The sequence below is a fragment of the Sinocyclocheilus grahami genome, unplaced genomic scaffold (assembly GCF_001515645.1).
Source record: "Sinocyclocheilus grahami isolate Dianchi unplaced genomic scaffold, SAMN03320097.WGS_v1.1 scaffold6.1, whole genome shotgun sequence".
NCBI lineage: Eukaryota > Metazoa > Chordata > Actinopteri > Cypriniformes > Cyprinidae > Sinocyclocheilus > Sinocyclocheilus grahami.
In genome coordinates, this window is record NW_015505185.1 from 2,214,894 (window position 1) to 2,231,817 (window position 16,924).

At 38.5% G+C, this 16,924-nt stretch overlaps 1 protein-coding gene across 2 annotated transcripts; it reads right to left on the reverse strand.

The window, feature by feature from the left end:
- Nucleotides 1-1,062: 1,062 nt before the first annotated feature.
- Nucleotides 1,063-15,724, reverse strand: LOC107587266 (BRCA2 DNA repair associated). 2 transcript variants are annotated; one of them, XM_016274994.1, is made up of 28 exons: nt 15,573-15,724; nt 15,245-15,337; nt 14,910-15,128; nt 14,759-14,831; nt 14,634-14,677; nt 14,476-14,504; nt 11,950-12,061; nt 11,644-11,696; nt 11,431-11,512; nt 10,617-11,306; nt 8,257-10,529; nt 6,723-8,145; nt 6,527-6,628; nt 6,346-6,415; nt 5,888-6,255; nt 5,532-5,722; nt 5,222-5,409; nt 4,924-5,094; nt 4,485-4,839; nt 4,247-4,402; nt 3,993-4,140; nt 3,765-3,874; nt 3,440-3,641; nt 3,182-3,348; nt 2,942-3,080; nt 2,594-2,847; nt 2,362-2,487; nt 1,063-1,767 (listed from the first exon to the last, which is right to left on the reverse strand). In XM_016274994.1, the coding sequence occupies exons 2-28, from the start codon at nt 15,276-15,278 to the stop codon at nt 1,423-1,425; spliced, it is 8,124 nt and encodes a 2,707-aa protein (XP_016130480.1). In that variant the 5' UTR covers nt 15,279-15,337; nt 15,573-15,724; the 3' UTR covers nt 1,063-1,422. The 2 variants fall into 2 exon arrangements, with proteins under 2 accessions (XP_016130480.1, XP_016130473.1); XM_016274987.1 differs by having other exon boundaries at nt 6,723-10,529.
- Nucleotides 15,725-16,924: the final 1,200 nt, after the last annotated feature.

A 16,924-nucleotide genomic window follows, 5' to 3' on the forward strand; every position in this document is an offset into this window, starting at 1 on the left:
ATTTTTTTTTAAAAAAATTCAAATCTTTTCAAATAGAAAAATAATTATACTTTTCAATTGTAATAATATTTTATAACATTACTGATACTATATTTTTGATCAAATAAATGCAGCTTTATCAGACACTTCATTCAAAAACATTAAAAAAAAAATTATAAAAAAATTGTAATAATCTATTCAACCGCAAACATTTGAATGGTAGTGTATATCAGGACTGTTTAGTACGTAAAAAAGGCAGCAAAAAATTCTCTAGACTTTAGAATTCATTGTACCACAAGTATTTTCAGAGCTAGGCTCATGGAAACATTTCTGGCCACGATAATGCTATTCTCAGTCAACCACTAACAGATATCATCTTTAATGTCTCTGTGCTACACAACAGGAGTGTCAGCTACCTTTATCATTGTGGGTCAGATATCTTAAAATAGAGCTGGATTTGTGCTGAGTCAGCACATTCTCAACGATAGATGATAGATGAAAAATGGAACACTGTGGAGGAAAGCCACTGATGGCAGCTAACTGCAAATCTGGCATATCTGTGGTTTTCTGAAGCATTCCTTGACGAGCGAATAGATTATGGGGTGGCTTCTAAATTTCAAAAATCCTTAAAACTGATCTGAAGAGCAAGCAGCCACATTCTATATTTTCTCTAGGGTAAATGCCTGGAATTGTAATATTCTGATGACAGATTATTAAATATGACAATGTTCTGTTTGGAAGAGAAGAAATCCCTTTGTCTGCCTTTGCGGTCTGTTAAATAAGCTTGACAGCGAGTTTGCCAGAGATATGTCAGAAGTGTATTTGTAATGCCCATTGCTTTCTTTGCTGCCAATATTTGGTGGTTATTAAGCAATATATTCATATTACTTGTTCCATTCTCATTTCTTCAGATCTAATATGAAAATGGCAGATAGGATTTCACAATCTTCCTACAGAGTTGAACTGTTCGCTGCAAGTCAAAGGCAAGTGTTAAGGCGCCACCTGCTGTTAATTAATAGAAACATTTCGAAAACAGATTGTGATATCCATCACCCCTGCACAAAATTACTTTCCATCTTTTAATAAAAATTTTAATTTATAAACATTTTTTACATATACTTTTTACATATACTTTACACTTTTTTTTCCCTGAACATTGCTTACTTCCGTACTTATAGTAGTACAATCACATATAACAAGAAAGAAGTTTAAAAATGATTACAGTAGTTGTAAAAAAGTGCATCTCTTTCATGTTATTTACCATCAGAGAACCACAGTAAACCAGGCAACTAGAAAGCAAAGACAGCAGTGCCATTTGAATTCCTGCCAACAGAAGAAACAGTGCTTTCATTACCCATAGTTCTTAATGCCTCGAATGCTGGAATTAATTCTTGTGTTTCAACTCACATTTAGTGTTTCACCAGGAGAGTCTCACTTTTCCCATCAGCCTTCCAGTAACGCCTGGGTGTCTATCATCGCCAGCTCTTCATCATGCACCCACTTCTCCTCTCCCGGTGGGGGACATGAGGCTTGAGGTGACTCGTTCTGTGGAGGTTTGGGAGTCACAGATCTCCGTGGGGGATTGAAGGTCCTGTTAATGCAAGGAGAAGCTGTAGTTTTCAGAGGAGTGAGGGGTGGAGGGGACGGGATACGTGACAGGTAATCAAAACCGCGTCTTCTTTTCAAACTTTTGGGATCTTTTCCCTCGCTGTTACATGCAGATGCAAGAGCTCTCCTATTCAGTGGAGTGAAAGGCGAGAAAACACTGCTTTTCTGCTGTGGGGTAACCTGGGAATTTCAACACAAGAAACAATACATTGGTATTGTTTCTAGTAAACATACATAAATATGAAATAAAAATGAACAGATCAATAAAGTCAATTAATACCATTAAGGTCTCATTTGAAAACAGTTGTGCTGCTTAATTTTTTTCATAATCTTTTGACAAACAAATTTCAAAAGAACAGCATTTATTTGAAATATAAATCTTTAGTAACATTATTAACTGATTAGTAAGTTTAATTCATGATGAATAAAAGTACTAATTTCTTTAAAATCTTACTGACTGGTTGTGTATATTTGCATGTAATTGAGTAAATGTTAACAATCAACAATCACTATTATTATTATTATAAAAATTACTTTTTAACAATAAAAGTGATCAAACTGATTAAAATTGTAGTGTTATGTGAACAGCTGTATACAATTAGTAACTGACACAATAAGAGTTACACCAACATTTCTTTACAATTTCTGAAGATGTAGGTGCTTTCATGTGTACAGAACAAACAGTTGGAGTTAATAATTACAGTGACGCATGCTGTAACAAGCACCAATAATAAAACCAATCTTTCACCACATACAAAGAAAACTCATACTAACTCTGCCATTCATTTTTGGATTAGACTGCACGCCAGGAGTTCTTGGAGACTGAAAAGAACCCAAGACACCTGAAGGAACCACATCTGAGACCTTCTCCTCCGCAATGCTGAAAAAACGCTCACAAGTCTGTGTAAACAATGAACATTAAGTATAATAAGCAACAACAAAAGACATGAGGAATCACTCTTTGCTAGTACTTAAAAACAAAAAGTTTAAAATCCGATTCATTAACCTGGACAAAAGTCTTCAGACAAGTCATAGCTTCTTGCAGATGGGATTCTTTGGGGTTTACGGAGAATACTGCTTGTTCTCCTCCATAAAGGCTTGGCACAGGCCCAGAGAGCAGTCTCATCTGAAGATTACTAAGAGCGACCAGTGCTCGCAGCTTTACCAGCTCCTCTACAGCTACCTGCTCTAGACTACTGTAGGTTCTCACAGAGACCAGGTCAAAGTTCTCATCCACAAGATGCAGTAATGGGGGATGGCCTGAGAAGACATGCAAACAGTCACAATGTGTTTGAAGATATAAAGGATTGAGGAAACTAAGTGGTAGACTCGTTGGGGACTTAATTAAATGTACCTGGTTTACCCTCTATGGAGACAATACATCCCACAATGTCCACCTCCCCACAAGGTGAGCTGAATTGAGGGTTTTGAAGTTCTCTGAAGCGTACGCATTCTCGAGCATGGAAATGCTGATGCAACCATTCTGGAGACACCTGGCTCAATCACATTATATGTAAGAAAATTTCATATGCCTTTAATGAAAACAGGGAAGTAATCAGTCTGTGGTGGGAGCAAAGCTAAACATTTAGTTTACCTCAACTTCCTGGAAGAATGTTTTCTTGGTGGCAGTGAGTTGAATGTGAGCAATGCCTGAGCGTTTCTTCCCCTCTGATGTGGCCAGGTGATACGCCCTATATCTGTGGCCCTCTCTTAGCAAGCCATACAAGTCTTGCGATGGGCGCCAGATATTCAGGGTGTAAACTAGGAAATGAAATAGTACCCAGCCAAAACAGGTTAAATTGGCTCATTCAACACCTAAACAAATAGTAAAGATGATATCCACTTGGCTCACCACAGTTGCTCTGCAGCTCATTGGCGTCAGTAATGCTGAGCTTCCAAACAGGAGTGACATCTCGATTAGGACACCCACCCTTGGCCGCCTGGGCTTCCATTACAACCTTCTGCACACGCTCCTGAAGCTCTGCCTGCCTCTCTTCCTCCAAACAGCATCTGTACTTATGCACTGCATCCATCTGTCTCGCACTTAGATGGGCCTATGTGAAAATTTTTTTTTTTTTTTTAATTAAAAGGTTATATTGACACAGTGCTGATATATTGACTACTACTTTCTTTGTGTTTACTACCAATTGGTGAAAATAAGCAAAAAATTCATTAACCTCAACAGCAGGATCCCTCTCCACTGCCTCATACAACTCTTCCCCATCCTGCAGAGCTTCAATCTCATGTCGACTAAATGTCCTCCTTTGGCCTCGACTTTTCTTTTTACCTTATACGTGGAGGAAAAATACTCATCAATCCTTGTGATCCTTATATGCTTGCATACAAACCTCTAAAAAATTTTATGTAAATGAAATTTAAAAAAAAAAAACAAGTAAAAACCCTACCTTCCATTTCTTTTTCGAATTGGGTCTGTATTTTGGAAATAAGAAGATCCATGGATTTGTGCTTGGAGTTGCTGTGTTTTCTGGCCTCTCGATCTTCTGCACGATCGTTGCGAAATATAAAGACACCATTGGGCTTCTTCTCCATCCACTGTTTGATGACAAACCCAGTCATTTGTTTGGTACAAAAGCAAAATTATACACTCAGCTTTTACACATCAAAGTGTCTCATTCATAGCAGTTGAAGTAGAGCAGACCTGAGTGGGGTAACTTCTCAACACCACAATGTTCACACAGCTCACAACACCTCCAGCAGTGAACAGTGATGATAGTGGGAGGCTAATAGGCCGAGGGTCACGGTGGTACCCCAACTTAGTGTCCCACCGAGCTCGTCTTGTGCTGTTGGCTGAAATCTGAAATTCAAAAATGACAAATAAAATCAAGTCTTGCAGGATTTAGCAACCATGGATCATCTTAGTTGAACTCTAACTTCACCTTTAGCATCAGAGATTCAGGAGCTTCCAGTGGAGGACAGGCTTCTTGGGAACCAACCAACTCGGCTCCACTGCTCACAATCTTATCACCGATTCGGAGACGGCCCTTGTTTACCATGGCAGAGAGCGGAGGGTCTAACAAGCCTTTGATGGAGTACCAGCCATCTGTGAGCCAGACCACACAGGACTCCATCTTTGCATTAGGAGTTTTGTCATCTTTCACTGCCTTTTCGGGATTTTGACATGTTTGAGCAACACCACATACACAGAGCACTAATGTCTTAGCTGGAGTGTCATCCCTCTCCATGATCCTCCTGAGTGCAGATCTCTGACTGTGGTCCACCTCTACATCATATCTGATCAAGTGCAAATACCAAATGGTTAAGAGGTGTTTGAAAAATTTTGGGTGAAAAAGTATGAGCTTTAGTAATATTCAATACCTGAATTTTAGCTGCAGAAGTACTTGCTCTGGAATCAAACACAGGCTACCCATCAAATCTGGAAAAGTTCTTTCCATGGAGGCCCGTTTCCACACAATCCATCGGTAATGGTTGAATACCCAGGCGTCACTGATCAATTTGGGATCAACACCAGGGGTGTCACACAATGCTCTGCCAAAAAAACGTACATTACCTAAACTAATTCCATGTTATTTTGCAAGATTTTAGCATGTAGATGTATTTGTAGATCTACATGCTATTTATATTAATAGTGTTAAAATATACACCATATGTTTACCTATAAAATTCATCTTTGCCCACAGTACCCTTATTGTCTGGAACCAACCAGCCTCCATCTGCCAGCTGGAGACCACCAGACTCCACGAGGAGCTCATGTTTGAAGAAGTCATTACAGTCAAATCTGAATGATTCAGCATTCTCACTTGTTATTTGTAAGACATTGTGATGTACACCATGCTGATACAGCTGAGATGGAAAAAGATAGAAAAAAAATTATAGTAACTGAAATGTACCTCCTCCAAAGTATAGTCTTGCAGTGACATAAAACAGTGGAATAATTAGGCATTTAAAAAGTTATCAAAATGTACCTCCTCCTGTGTGTATTGACCAGGACATTTGCATCCCACAGCATCTCTCAGACCTGTCCTGGGGACATCCGAAGTTTTAGCAAGGAAAAGGCTGCCAGGTAGAGGACGAATAGACTGTTTTTTCTTCTTTCTGAGTCTCATGTCTTGCATATCCCTGGCTAGGTTCAAGGTCTCTCGGCATGCCTCTGGGTCTATTAACATCCCAAGAAAAATAATTAGGATTCATTGTCGTATTCACAGAATCATTCATTTTCATCTCTATCTTTTGTATACATGACTGTACAAATTGGCACAATCCCAATACTATGAGGCGATGTATATTTAAAATACAAAATTATAGAAGAGTAAACAGCTACCTTTCTCTTCAGCGTCCATGATTTTCAAAGGTATGCTTTCTACTGAATTGGTTGGTTTAGGTTTAGAACCCTCAAGTAGACTCTTCCTATCACAGTATTGTGCAACACTATCACTATGTGATGTATAAGTCATATTTTGGTCTATTTGATTTCTATGCTCAGTTGTTTCTTTGTTTTCCTTCTTGAAAGGTGGTATAAAACCAGTGGACACTTTAGAGACATCTTGACAGTTTGATGTCCCAGTCTTCATACCCTTTTGAAAAGGGGGCACAAACACCCCTCCTTTATGGTCTGAGTTGTGTCTGTTTTGGACAGATACAGTTGAACATGGTCGCTCGAGGTTATTTGACTTTTGGTCCACAGGATGCCTGCATATTTAAAATAACTTGTAAGAATTAAAGATGTCTTGTGATATTAAATGGTAAATAGTTAACTATTAAACCAGTAAAACAACCTACCAATCTGGACCAGTGACATTTGGCTTGAGGTGGACATTATAACTGAAGACACGCCTGTCTCTTAGAGTTCCTACAACAGGGATTAAATGTAAAAGATACACAGGTTAAACATAGCACCTCACAATAAATTAAAATGCAAAAGTATTTATTTTTTTCATTATTTATAAATAAAAGATCTAACCGTTTGGACAGGTTTTCAGTGGTGTGAGGCCTGAGGTCTTTGCATCTAACGTTTGGTCAAACTCTGAGAGAAGTCGTCTTTTCAAAGGAGGCTGACCTGAATCTAAACAGAACAAAGTATTATATACAATGAGTTAAAAAAAAAAAATTCATTCATACAAGGTGACTCGTAACATGAAACATTTTGTAGGCTGTACCTGATATGTTTCTGGCATCAAATGGACGCTTCCTTCTGTTCTGGGCAAAAGATCCCTGTGCCTGTAGATCATGAACAGATGGAATTTTTTTGTCCTCTGTCATTGCCAAACTGGCTGATTCATTCAGGTCATCATCTGCCAGTAAAGCTTTAGTGCAAGCCATTGCTTCCTGCTCAAAGTACTTCTGCTGGGTATCTGTGCAACTGTTAAAATTCAAAGAGTGCAAGTCTAGTTGTGCAGGTTCATTCTGAGTTGCTTTAGATGGCAAAGGGTGTAGAGTGCGTTCGGTTAGTCTGTCTTTATGTTGAGGACGGCATTTTGAGGAATCACCCTGTAGCAGCTGGCTATCAGTGACAGTAACTTGGGCATCACAATCTCTGAATAATTTAGAAGCTTCCTCAAGGGCAACTTTTGATACACACACACCTTTACCACTCGCAGTGCTGAAACCATAATTGTTCTTGTTTATTTGTTCAGACTTTAGGTTTCCATCTACTATGTCCTCACTGTTTTCAGAACTCTTAGTTTGAGGTAAGACTTCCTTAGATGATACATTTTCCTCTTCACAATCTTTAAAAAGACTCTCGGCCCTCTGAAGTGCAGTAATAGAGACCGCCACCTTCTTCCCTCCTGCTGTAGAGAATCCTATGTTGTTTCCTGAAGAATTTTCAGGTCCATGACGCAAGGAAGTGCCATCATAACCTGCAAATGCCGCTCTAACCTCACTCAGTGCCTTTTCAGAGATAGTAACTTCTTTGCCACTGGCAGTGCTAAAACCTTTACAGCCTTGATGCTGAAGACTCCCAGAAACAAAACTCTCCTCTTCACAATCTTTAAAAAGACTCTTTGCCCTTTGCAGGGCAGTAGCAGAGCAAGTCACCTTCTTTCCACCAGCTGTAGAGAATCCTATGTTTTTTCCTGAAGAATTCCCAGTCTCATGCTCATGGCTGAAGGAGACATCACTGCAGCCTGCAAATGCCGCCCGTACCTTAGTCAGTGGCTTTTTTGAGAGATCACTGAAACATTGGTGCTGAAGATCTTCAGATGATAAACTCTCCTCTTCACAATCTCTAAAGAGATTATTTGCCTTTTGCAGCCCAGCAGCAGAGATAGCCACCATCTTCCCTCCTGCTGTAGAGAATCCTTTATGTTTTCTTACAGAGCTGGTGTCCATATGGATATCAAGCACCTGCTTTGTCTTTGGAAATCCATCAGCACATGAGAAACCATCAACAGATTCCGACAACAGATCCTTAGCTCTCTGTAGTGCTCCAGCGGAGACGGACCCCTTCCTACCACTGGCAGTACTGAAAGCACAGTTGCCGTTAGGAGGAAGCAACTCAGAAGGATGCTTAGAAAATTCACTTTGAAGGTCTTTCTCCTCACATACTTCTTCCTGAGGGGGTTGCTGGACTGAAGAGGGCTGCAACGAGAGGTCATAAGTCAGGTCAGAGTCTCTGAGAACAGCGTTGGCTTCCACGAGAGACCCATTTGAAAATATCATGCTTTTACAATTTGCAGTAAATAGATTTACTTGTTTGAGTTCAACATCCAGTTTGCCATTCGCTCCCTCCATTTTCGCAGATTCCAAGTCAATATTTTCATCACATTCTTTAAATATGGCCTTTGCCTTCTTAAGGGCCACTGCTGAAATGGAAACTCCTTTCCCACTGGCAGTCTGAAAGCCATAGCCTTCCTCTGACTGAGGCGATAAAGTTTCTGAGGAAAAAATCTTTGTAAGAACTTCTTTAGGATCACTGCTAGATTTCTGTTCTTGAAAGACCTTCAAACTGTTGAAGGAAGGATTATCCACACCATCAGATATTTCAGTTACTAAGTGTGGCTGACTTATTTTCATAGAGGTATTACTCCAAGAAACTGCTTTTGTTTTCTTAAGGCTAGTTGTTGACATAGAGGTATCATGTTTTCCAGAAGCATGGAAAACGAGTTTGTGAGTTTGCGACTCCTCTAAGCTGTCAACATCATTAAGAAGTCTTCTTGCTTGCAAAAGAGCCTTTTCAGACACTTTCAGCTTTGCTCCACTAGCTGTACTAAATCCAAAATGACTACTGGAGTGAACACAAACAACATCTGTTTTTTCACCTAAACAATTCTGCTCTGTTCCTTCATTTCCTGCCAGTTGCTTATTTATCTCTTTACAAGCTCTATTTACATCTCCACAGCTGAAATTTCCATCTTGTTTAGTCTGAACATAGGTTTTATTTTCTGTGTTCATATTGTCAGAAGTATTGACTGAAGGCTCTGTTTCAGCATGCTCTGGCTTTATTAATCCATCATCCACCTCGACTTCCCTATTAAATATGTCTTTTTGATCGTCCTCTTCAAAAACGTGCCTTGCGTGGTTTAAACTCTTTTCTGAGACGCTTATAGCTGTCCCTTTAGCCGTTTTAAAACCAAAACAATTGACTGGAGTATTATCACTGAAATAAGACGGTACACTCTTCATATCAACTAAAGAACCGTCTTCAGCCACTGACAAAGGCACCATTGAATTTTGTGTTTTCTTTGACATGGTGCATGGTAATTTGGCAGCATCTTCAATTTGAATGTGATTAGAACCATTTACTGAAAAAGTGTCTGTCTTGACGGGATGCTTTCCCTTCACAACATCACAGCTAAAACTATCATCAAAGTCAATTCCACTGAGTACATCGGGATCCCACTCTTTCTCTGTAGTGTGGTTGTCTGAGCGAGGATTTGTCGGTTTGAACTGGGTAAATTCATGTTGACTATTTGCTTCTTCCAAAAGATTGCACAATTCTGTAACATCAGCCTTTTGAGATGCTGTCAAAGTGCCATTCTCCTCATCACCATCACGGCTGGAGTTCACTACGGTGGATTTGAGTGTGCTGCTAATGTCGAACACAGTCTGTCTTTCAGCACTTCTTTTGAAATCCAAATTTTGATGAATGCATTTTGATGAGTCTGAACCTTTCCCCAATTTCTCTTTCAAAAGAGTCTCTGTTTGAAAGCCAACATTTGAAACTGTAATATTCCTCTTTGAACCGGTTTTATAATCGGATTCATTTGACTGCAGTGAAGAGCAGCTTGAAATATTAATTTTCAAACTCTTTGGACTGTCCCTCTTTGGAGCATCACTAACACACACTCCTGATGCATGGTGAGAGAAGATGGACTGTCCTGTGAGCGATCTATTTGGATTAGTGCTTCCTGAAACGGATTTGCACAATGTTTCTATCGTCTGATAATGTTTTGGAGTAGTTCCATTTAAGGTGTTGATCAAAATATCCCCTGCAGCTTCATCTAATGATGCTTTGGCCTTCATTATAGCCTCATCATGTATGGAAATGTCTTTGTTGTTTGCCGTTTTAAAAGAAGGAAAAAACTCTTTGATGTCTGCGCACAAGGCTGTCGTACCATCCAAATCGGAAAAGGTGGTGGGGCAACCACTGTCGTGACTGATTTCAAAAGTTGTAAGCGTGACTGTTGACTTGTTTGGAGTGGTCACAGATATGTCTGCTAAATTAGAAATGTCCTTGTGACTACCATCTTTGTTCTTCTCCTCAAGTTCTGCTTTATGTTGCACTTGGCCATTTTGGTCACACTGTACAGTCACATCAAGCCGTGCTCCTGGCATTATTTCTTGTGTGAAATCCTCTGCAAATGCCTTGGAAAGCTGTGTCGTATCCAATCCAAGATCAAGATCATGGATTTCTGCAGATAACTGTTTGACGTCTTGTGGCTGTGTATGATAATCGACTGCATGTTCACTGGCGACTGTGGATTCATTAAGGTCACTAGACTCCTCTTCAACTGAGGGATTTTCTGTAAAATGCAGAGCAACAATGTTGTTCAAAATATGCACACAATACTGTATATTTATAAGAAAATGTAATACATTGAAAACCTTACCTTTGAGCATTTGATCCAAACATACTAGTTGAGTTTCTTTGTGTCCAGTTACTGTCTTTGACAGATCTGAACTTTGCACTTGATACACAAACTTTCTGGGCTTTCTAAAAAGCATGAAAGCAGGCGATTTGTCTAACAAAGACTTCTGACGCTGAGCTCCTTCTGGATAAGACTCGAGTCTTACACTCTGTGAAAAAGTTTGGCTACTTTCTGCAATGCAGTTGAAAACAGTATCACCGTTAGTTTCACTGGATGCTGCAGTGTTGTGATTGTTTATCAAAGACGAGTCCGGACAGTCTCCATTAAGAATGGATTCTGATAAACTTAGTGGGGTCCATTGAATGCCATCTTTATTTTTGCTTGGGCTTTTTGTTTCTACATCATCCATTAATTTCTCTTCTGGTTCTGAAGTTAGAACAACTGATTTGACATCCTTTGAGGAATCGGTTATTCTCCTTCTGATCCTCTCTTTGGTTTTGATTCTTCGCAGAGTTGAAGTGCTTTTGCTGAAGAATATTGACAACACATCCTCAGCACCATCAAGAACATTCTGCACTGTGTTGCGGACATCCCCATCCTCTATAGCACTGGGAACCTTCTGCTTCCACAGACCACTTGTATCAAGAGATGTACTTGGAGAGCAAACAGGCTTCTCTCCCAGTTCATCAGCCTGAATAGTCTCAATTTTGGCTATCATTGAAGAGAAAAGATCAGAATAATAAGAATTATCTTGGAGTTAATGATATGTGTATGCATTTCAAATTAAGCATTTTGTTTATTTTCTGTAGTTTCAAATATATGGTGTCACACTCACCATCTTGTTTTAGTGTCGTATCACTCAATGTTGCATTGCTTTCAGAGCCTTTCGAAAGAGACGGGAAGAGTTTCCGCACAAACTAGTGTGTATAAAGGTAAGAACAAGCATCACCATTAATTACATGTTGGTAAAAACAGGCTCGTAGCATTTCAGGCACCATAATCCAAAATTCTTGACATTATATATACCGAAATTTAGATTTGCACTTACAATTGCTTCCTTGTCTTTGAGGCCACTTGATGGAGCGCGTTCCTCAGTTTTGGCTAGAGAGAAATAAGAATAACTCTTGCTGAATAATTCATTTCTGATCAGGAGACCAGGGGAATTGCAACACATGCAATTCGAAGGATTCAAGATACAACGGATTAATAGCATTTATTTTTTAATGACTTTAACACTCTTGACTTGTATTCGACATTTATATTTTTCATTGTTTTTTTCCCCTAGCACATTTCATTTTACATTCTCCTCTACTAAATTCATCTAAAGAGACAAGACTTTAATTTGCATACATACGCAACATCACAGTGGGAGTCAAAGAGGATGGTGTATTAAAGGAACTGGTCCAGGATAGGTCAGGGTTGATTTGTGCCCCAAGGCTCTCAGATATCTGTTTTGCTGAACGTGCCTGTAACAGAACAAACTCAGCATTATGATTAATGTCTAGAACGCCATCTGAACTTAATGTGAAAAAGTGTTTACAACCAACTTTACTTTTGGAATGTGACATGATCCTGAAACAGGATTTGTTGAAGAGGTTCAAAAATAAGAGGGCTTTATTGCTTAAGACTGACATTAGCCAAAATAAAAATGTTTTAACATTTTGCTGAGAAGACAATGCACTTATTTGGACAAATGCATTAATAAAATTAAAATGATATGACCTAGGGTTGGGCGATTTTCCCGATTTTATCGATTAATTTGAATTTAATGTTTTGCCACGATTTTATTTTTTAGAAATCGAGGAATCAATTTTGATTTTGAATAGAAATATTACCAAATGTTAGAATTAGACACTTATACAATATTTCGGTGATAACAGTAAAGAGAAAATAACTATCCAACCACATGTCAGCGCACGTAAGAACTACTACTGTATGTCTGATATTTCATGTTTGCATAATAGTGACAGGCTGAAAGCTGCTGTTTATACAGAACATTTATAGTTAACAATAGTGTACTGGTTAGGGGTGCTCCGATTGCTCGGCTACCGATCACTATCGGCCGATAATCGCTTTGGGATGATTGATTGGCGGTCTCTAAAAAGGCCGATCTCAAAAAAACGATCTCAAGCTGATGACGCTGCCGTGAGAGGTTTGGCACGACATGCAGCGGCACCGTCTCAGTCTCTGTCCGGCGATAGTGAAATAATTATGATGGCTATTTTTTAATTAAATAACTTATAAAGTAATTTGAAAACCTTGTGTAAGGCGTACAAACAGCGCGAGTGAATCACCGCACGCACGCTCTCTCAAAATACGCAAATGTCTTCAAATCACCACATCGCGTCTGTCTATAAGCGAGCTGCATCCTGCACAGTTGACACAGGAATTGTCACTGGCAGTGTCACATCGTCACTAAAGTTTATAAATTGCATTTCTTTTTAATTCTTGCCAGTGTTTAAACCATTCAGCGCTCGCTCATGCACACTCGCAGCGCACACACATCATGCCAGGTTCACATTACTCCGTTTGTAGTGCGAATGCGGTGCGTATTTTTTCCGTGCTCATGTTAACAGATTAATAAAGCATGCACACTGCACACGGTTGCTGTCCGGCAGTGTGTTCCAGGAGCGGTGCGTCTGCAGCAGTGCAGAGATCGTTTCCGCACCGAGTCTATGTTTGCTGCGCTACATGTGAAGTAACAGCGCATTGTTTGCAGTAAATATGAACATGGATTGACTCGAAAATGTAGTAATTACACCATAAATGCATATTATTAAAGTCTACTGTGTTTCACAGTCAACACATATGGCTTTTTGGCTAGGTTTAAAGGGAAAGAGCAATTTTAGATAAACAAGGCAATAATAGATGGCAGGTAGCAAAACAAAGTTCTTTATGAACCACAGGATTGCTTGTAATAAAGATTTAATTGCAAAAGGAAAGGCAATAGAGCTGACTGTTTCTGTCAATGGTAAGTTTGTGATAACGTAAGAAAAGTAGTTTAAATGTTTTGCCACTTGCTTGAGCAACTTAATATACAAGTAAATGCACAAGTAAAAAGCATTTAATAATGTGTTGCTTATATTTATTGTGTTTACACATGTCCGTGAAAGATTGTATTACTGTACTGTGTAAAAAAAGAACTGAAATGCTGAAAAAGCATTTTCAGTGACAATGTTTGGATTTGAAATCAAAATAATGGATAAATGTTGTGTTTGTGGTAAACAGCCACGGATCAGTAGCGGGCTCCTGTGTGAAAGCACAGTCCGTGCTGCTTCCCCTCTCACAAGAATCACCTAAGAGGGGAATTCCCCCCATTATCAAAAATGAAATACAGGCCCTGATTAAATGTCTAAAATCCTGATTGGAGTATCACTATAAATAGTTATAAATGATAAAAAGAAGGCTTAAAAAGATCAGTATCGGCAGATACTGCTTTCTGTGATCGGCCTCAAAAATCCTGATCGGAGCACCCCTAGTACTGGTGTTATACCTTCAGTCATTTTGAATTTGAATTACTTTGGTGACTTTTGAGATTTTTTAAAAGCATTTTCCTCGTATTATTTCTGAACACATAATATGTTTAAGACAAGTTTGTACAATATGTAGTTGTAGTTCATGCATCTTTTCTGCTAAGATATTTAACAAGTGATTTGTTTAACATTTACATCATGTTGACAACTTCATGTGTGCTGCACTTGGAATAGAATTTTCTTTAACTAGAGGGTTAATAAAGAAAAAGTTACTTGAATCATGTTGTAGTTACATTTTCAAGTTGACTAGTTAAAAATCTTTTTTTTTTAAATCGAGATTTAATTTTTTTTTTTGTCAAATCGCCCAGCCCTAATATGACCAGATTTGTAAACTTGTGTTGACTTACCAAAGACCTTTTTGGTGTGTCCAGAAGGCCTGTGGTGTCACATATGGAAGTTGTTAAAAAATAAAGTACAGTATTTAATACTAGAATAGAAAACAATCTTATTGTTTTTACATTTTTTAAAAGAAAGAAAAGTGAACGATAATCTAAAACTGACTCACCAAAGCAATCTCTAGGTTTTTCACAGGATCTATCAAACCTTTGACTACAAATGATAGGAGAAAAACTTTCATTAAACTTTCTGCTTGACTTTAATTTTTCACATAAAATTCATAAACATAATTACCCATCTTTGGCTGAACCAAACAAACAAGGGCTTGATTCTGTCCAGGGAAAAGCTGTTGAGTCTCCATTAGCCACTGGGTGGAAGAAAAACAATTATACAGGACTATGTCCTTTACACATTCTTCATACATAACACAACAACTGTGATATACCTTCATAAGGGGACTCTTCATTAGGAATGGAAGCAGGGGACTGAAAGCATCGTTGCTTGAATATTTTGGGTGTAGAATACAGCTGACTGGCCAGGGCTGATGTCTCTGGTACTTTGACAGTCTCCTCCTCCTCAACTTTTGAACTGTCAGGACGTCCTTCATCTCTGGAAGCTTTTGCAGTCAATTCCTCAAACCAGTCAGGATTAAGAGGTCCAAGCTCTTAATTCACAATAAATCAGATCAGTTTCAAAGATTTGAAATATGGTAACACTAATATATATATATTAAAAAAAAAAAAAATTCTTCCTTTCATTCATATGATTGTAAATGTCTACCTTTGTCAATTTGGTGAAAGAAATTGTCAAACATGCTGCCATGAGTGTGATGGGGTTAAATCTGAACCAAGCACAATGATGTTGTCATTGGACCTACAGATAAACAAACAAAAGCATTCAAATGTAATTCGGTGTATCTTGTATCCCTGACAATAATGTATCTGACTTATATTACGTGCTTATCAAGTAACGTTAACAGTTTGGCATCGAGATTGAAATAACTGTAATCAAGTAGCCTAACTGTACCATGTCATGCATATCACTGTCTAGTCTAACTTACTCAGTTATCTCAACCAGCTACAAACAGGGAAACAGGTCTGGAAGTTACCGTAAATGAACGTGTTGGCACAGATGAAAGCTTTTAGTAACTTCTGAGTTTTCGAAGTTCATTGAAATGTCGTCTTCATCTCCGATTCAAGATGTTTTACTCTCTGAAGTGTTCTGAGAGGATCTGTTTATTCTACGCGTGGATAAAGCTGGTTTAACACATCCCGCCAATAAGCGCCGTGTCGTCAACGGAAGAGCAGTTGTCTCGACCAATCAAAATGCGAGCGTCAGTTCAGGGGGCGGACTAACGTGCACCACTGAATCTTCTTCTTCTTCTTCTTCTTTTGATGTTTTATGGCGGTTGGCAAACCAGCTTTTGGTGCATATTCCGCCACCTACTGGGATGGAGTGTGAGGCGCTGATATCAAGGGAAATGCGAATTCTCAAAAAAAAAATAATAATAATAACTTCTACCTATATTTTATTATATAAATGTGTTATTTTCAGAAAATTAATAAGAGCTTTATACCATCTATGAGGACTGTTTAACACATTCTGTAATGTCATAGAATTAATGCCGTCAGATTTTAATTTGTATTCTTTCCCTTTCATATGCCCTACAGTTAATCAGCACAATGCTCTACAGTTTCTGATTACATTGACCAGATTCATGTCTTCCTATCATCTGGAGTGATTTATTAAGAGTAGAGTGTCCAATTCTCAATCGAGATATAACTGTATCATCCCTTCTATTACCATAAGCAGTTCTTACTTGTCCTACTTGTTTATTTATATTATACAAATGTCGCCCTTTGTTACCTTTATCCCATCTCTCTTGCCAAATCTTTCTGACAGCTACGTTAATTAAACCTTTAATTTCAGATTTACTCAAGGGTATATGTATGTCAATATTTGTGTGCTTAAGAGCCTGTTTCACTATCTTGTCTACCTCCTCATTCCCTTCCACTCCACCATGAGCAGGCACCCATACAAGTTCTGCTACAATTCTCAGTTGCCGTATTCAGTACAAACTTTGCAGTACTTCTAATAAAATATCTGGTCTAGATTCTGATTTTCCACTCAGTATACTTGTGAGTGCAGAATATGAATCTGTTGTTGGTTGGATTTCTTCCACCCACTGTAAAGCTATCTGACTAGCGATCATCTCTGCTGCATATACTGATATATTATTAGAAGTTCTTTTTGCAGACTTATATTTAAAGTGAGGAATATACATGGCAGCACTTGTACGCGCAGTTTCTGGGTCTTTAGAACCATCTGTATAAATTTGTAAAAAAATTGAAAGTAATGAGTATCTAAATGCTGCTGCACTATTGTCTCTTTGGGAACATATTTCTTGTTTTCGTTTATTAAATTAAATATCTGCAAATCAACTGTTGGCATAGAAAAAAA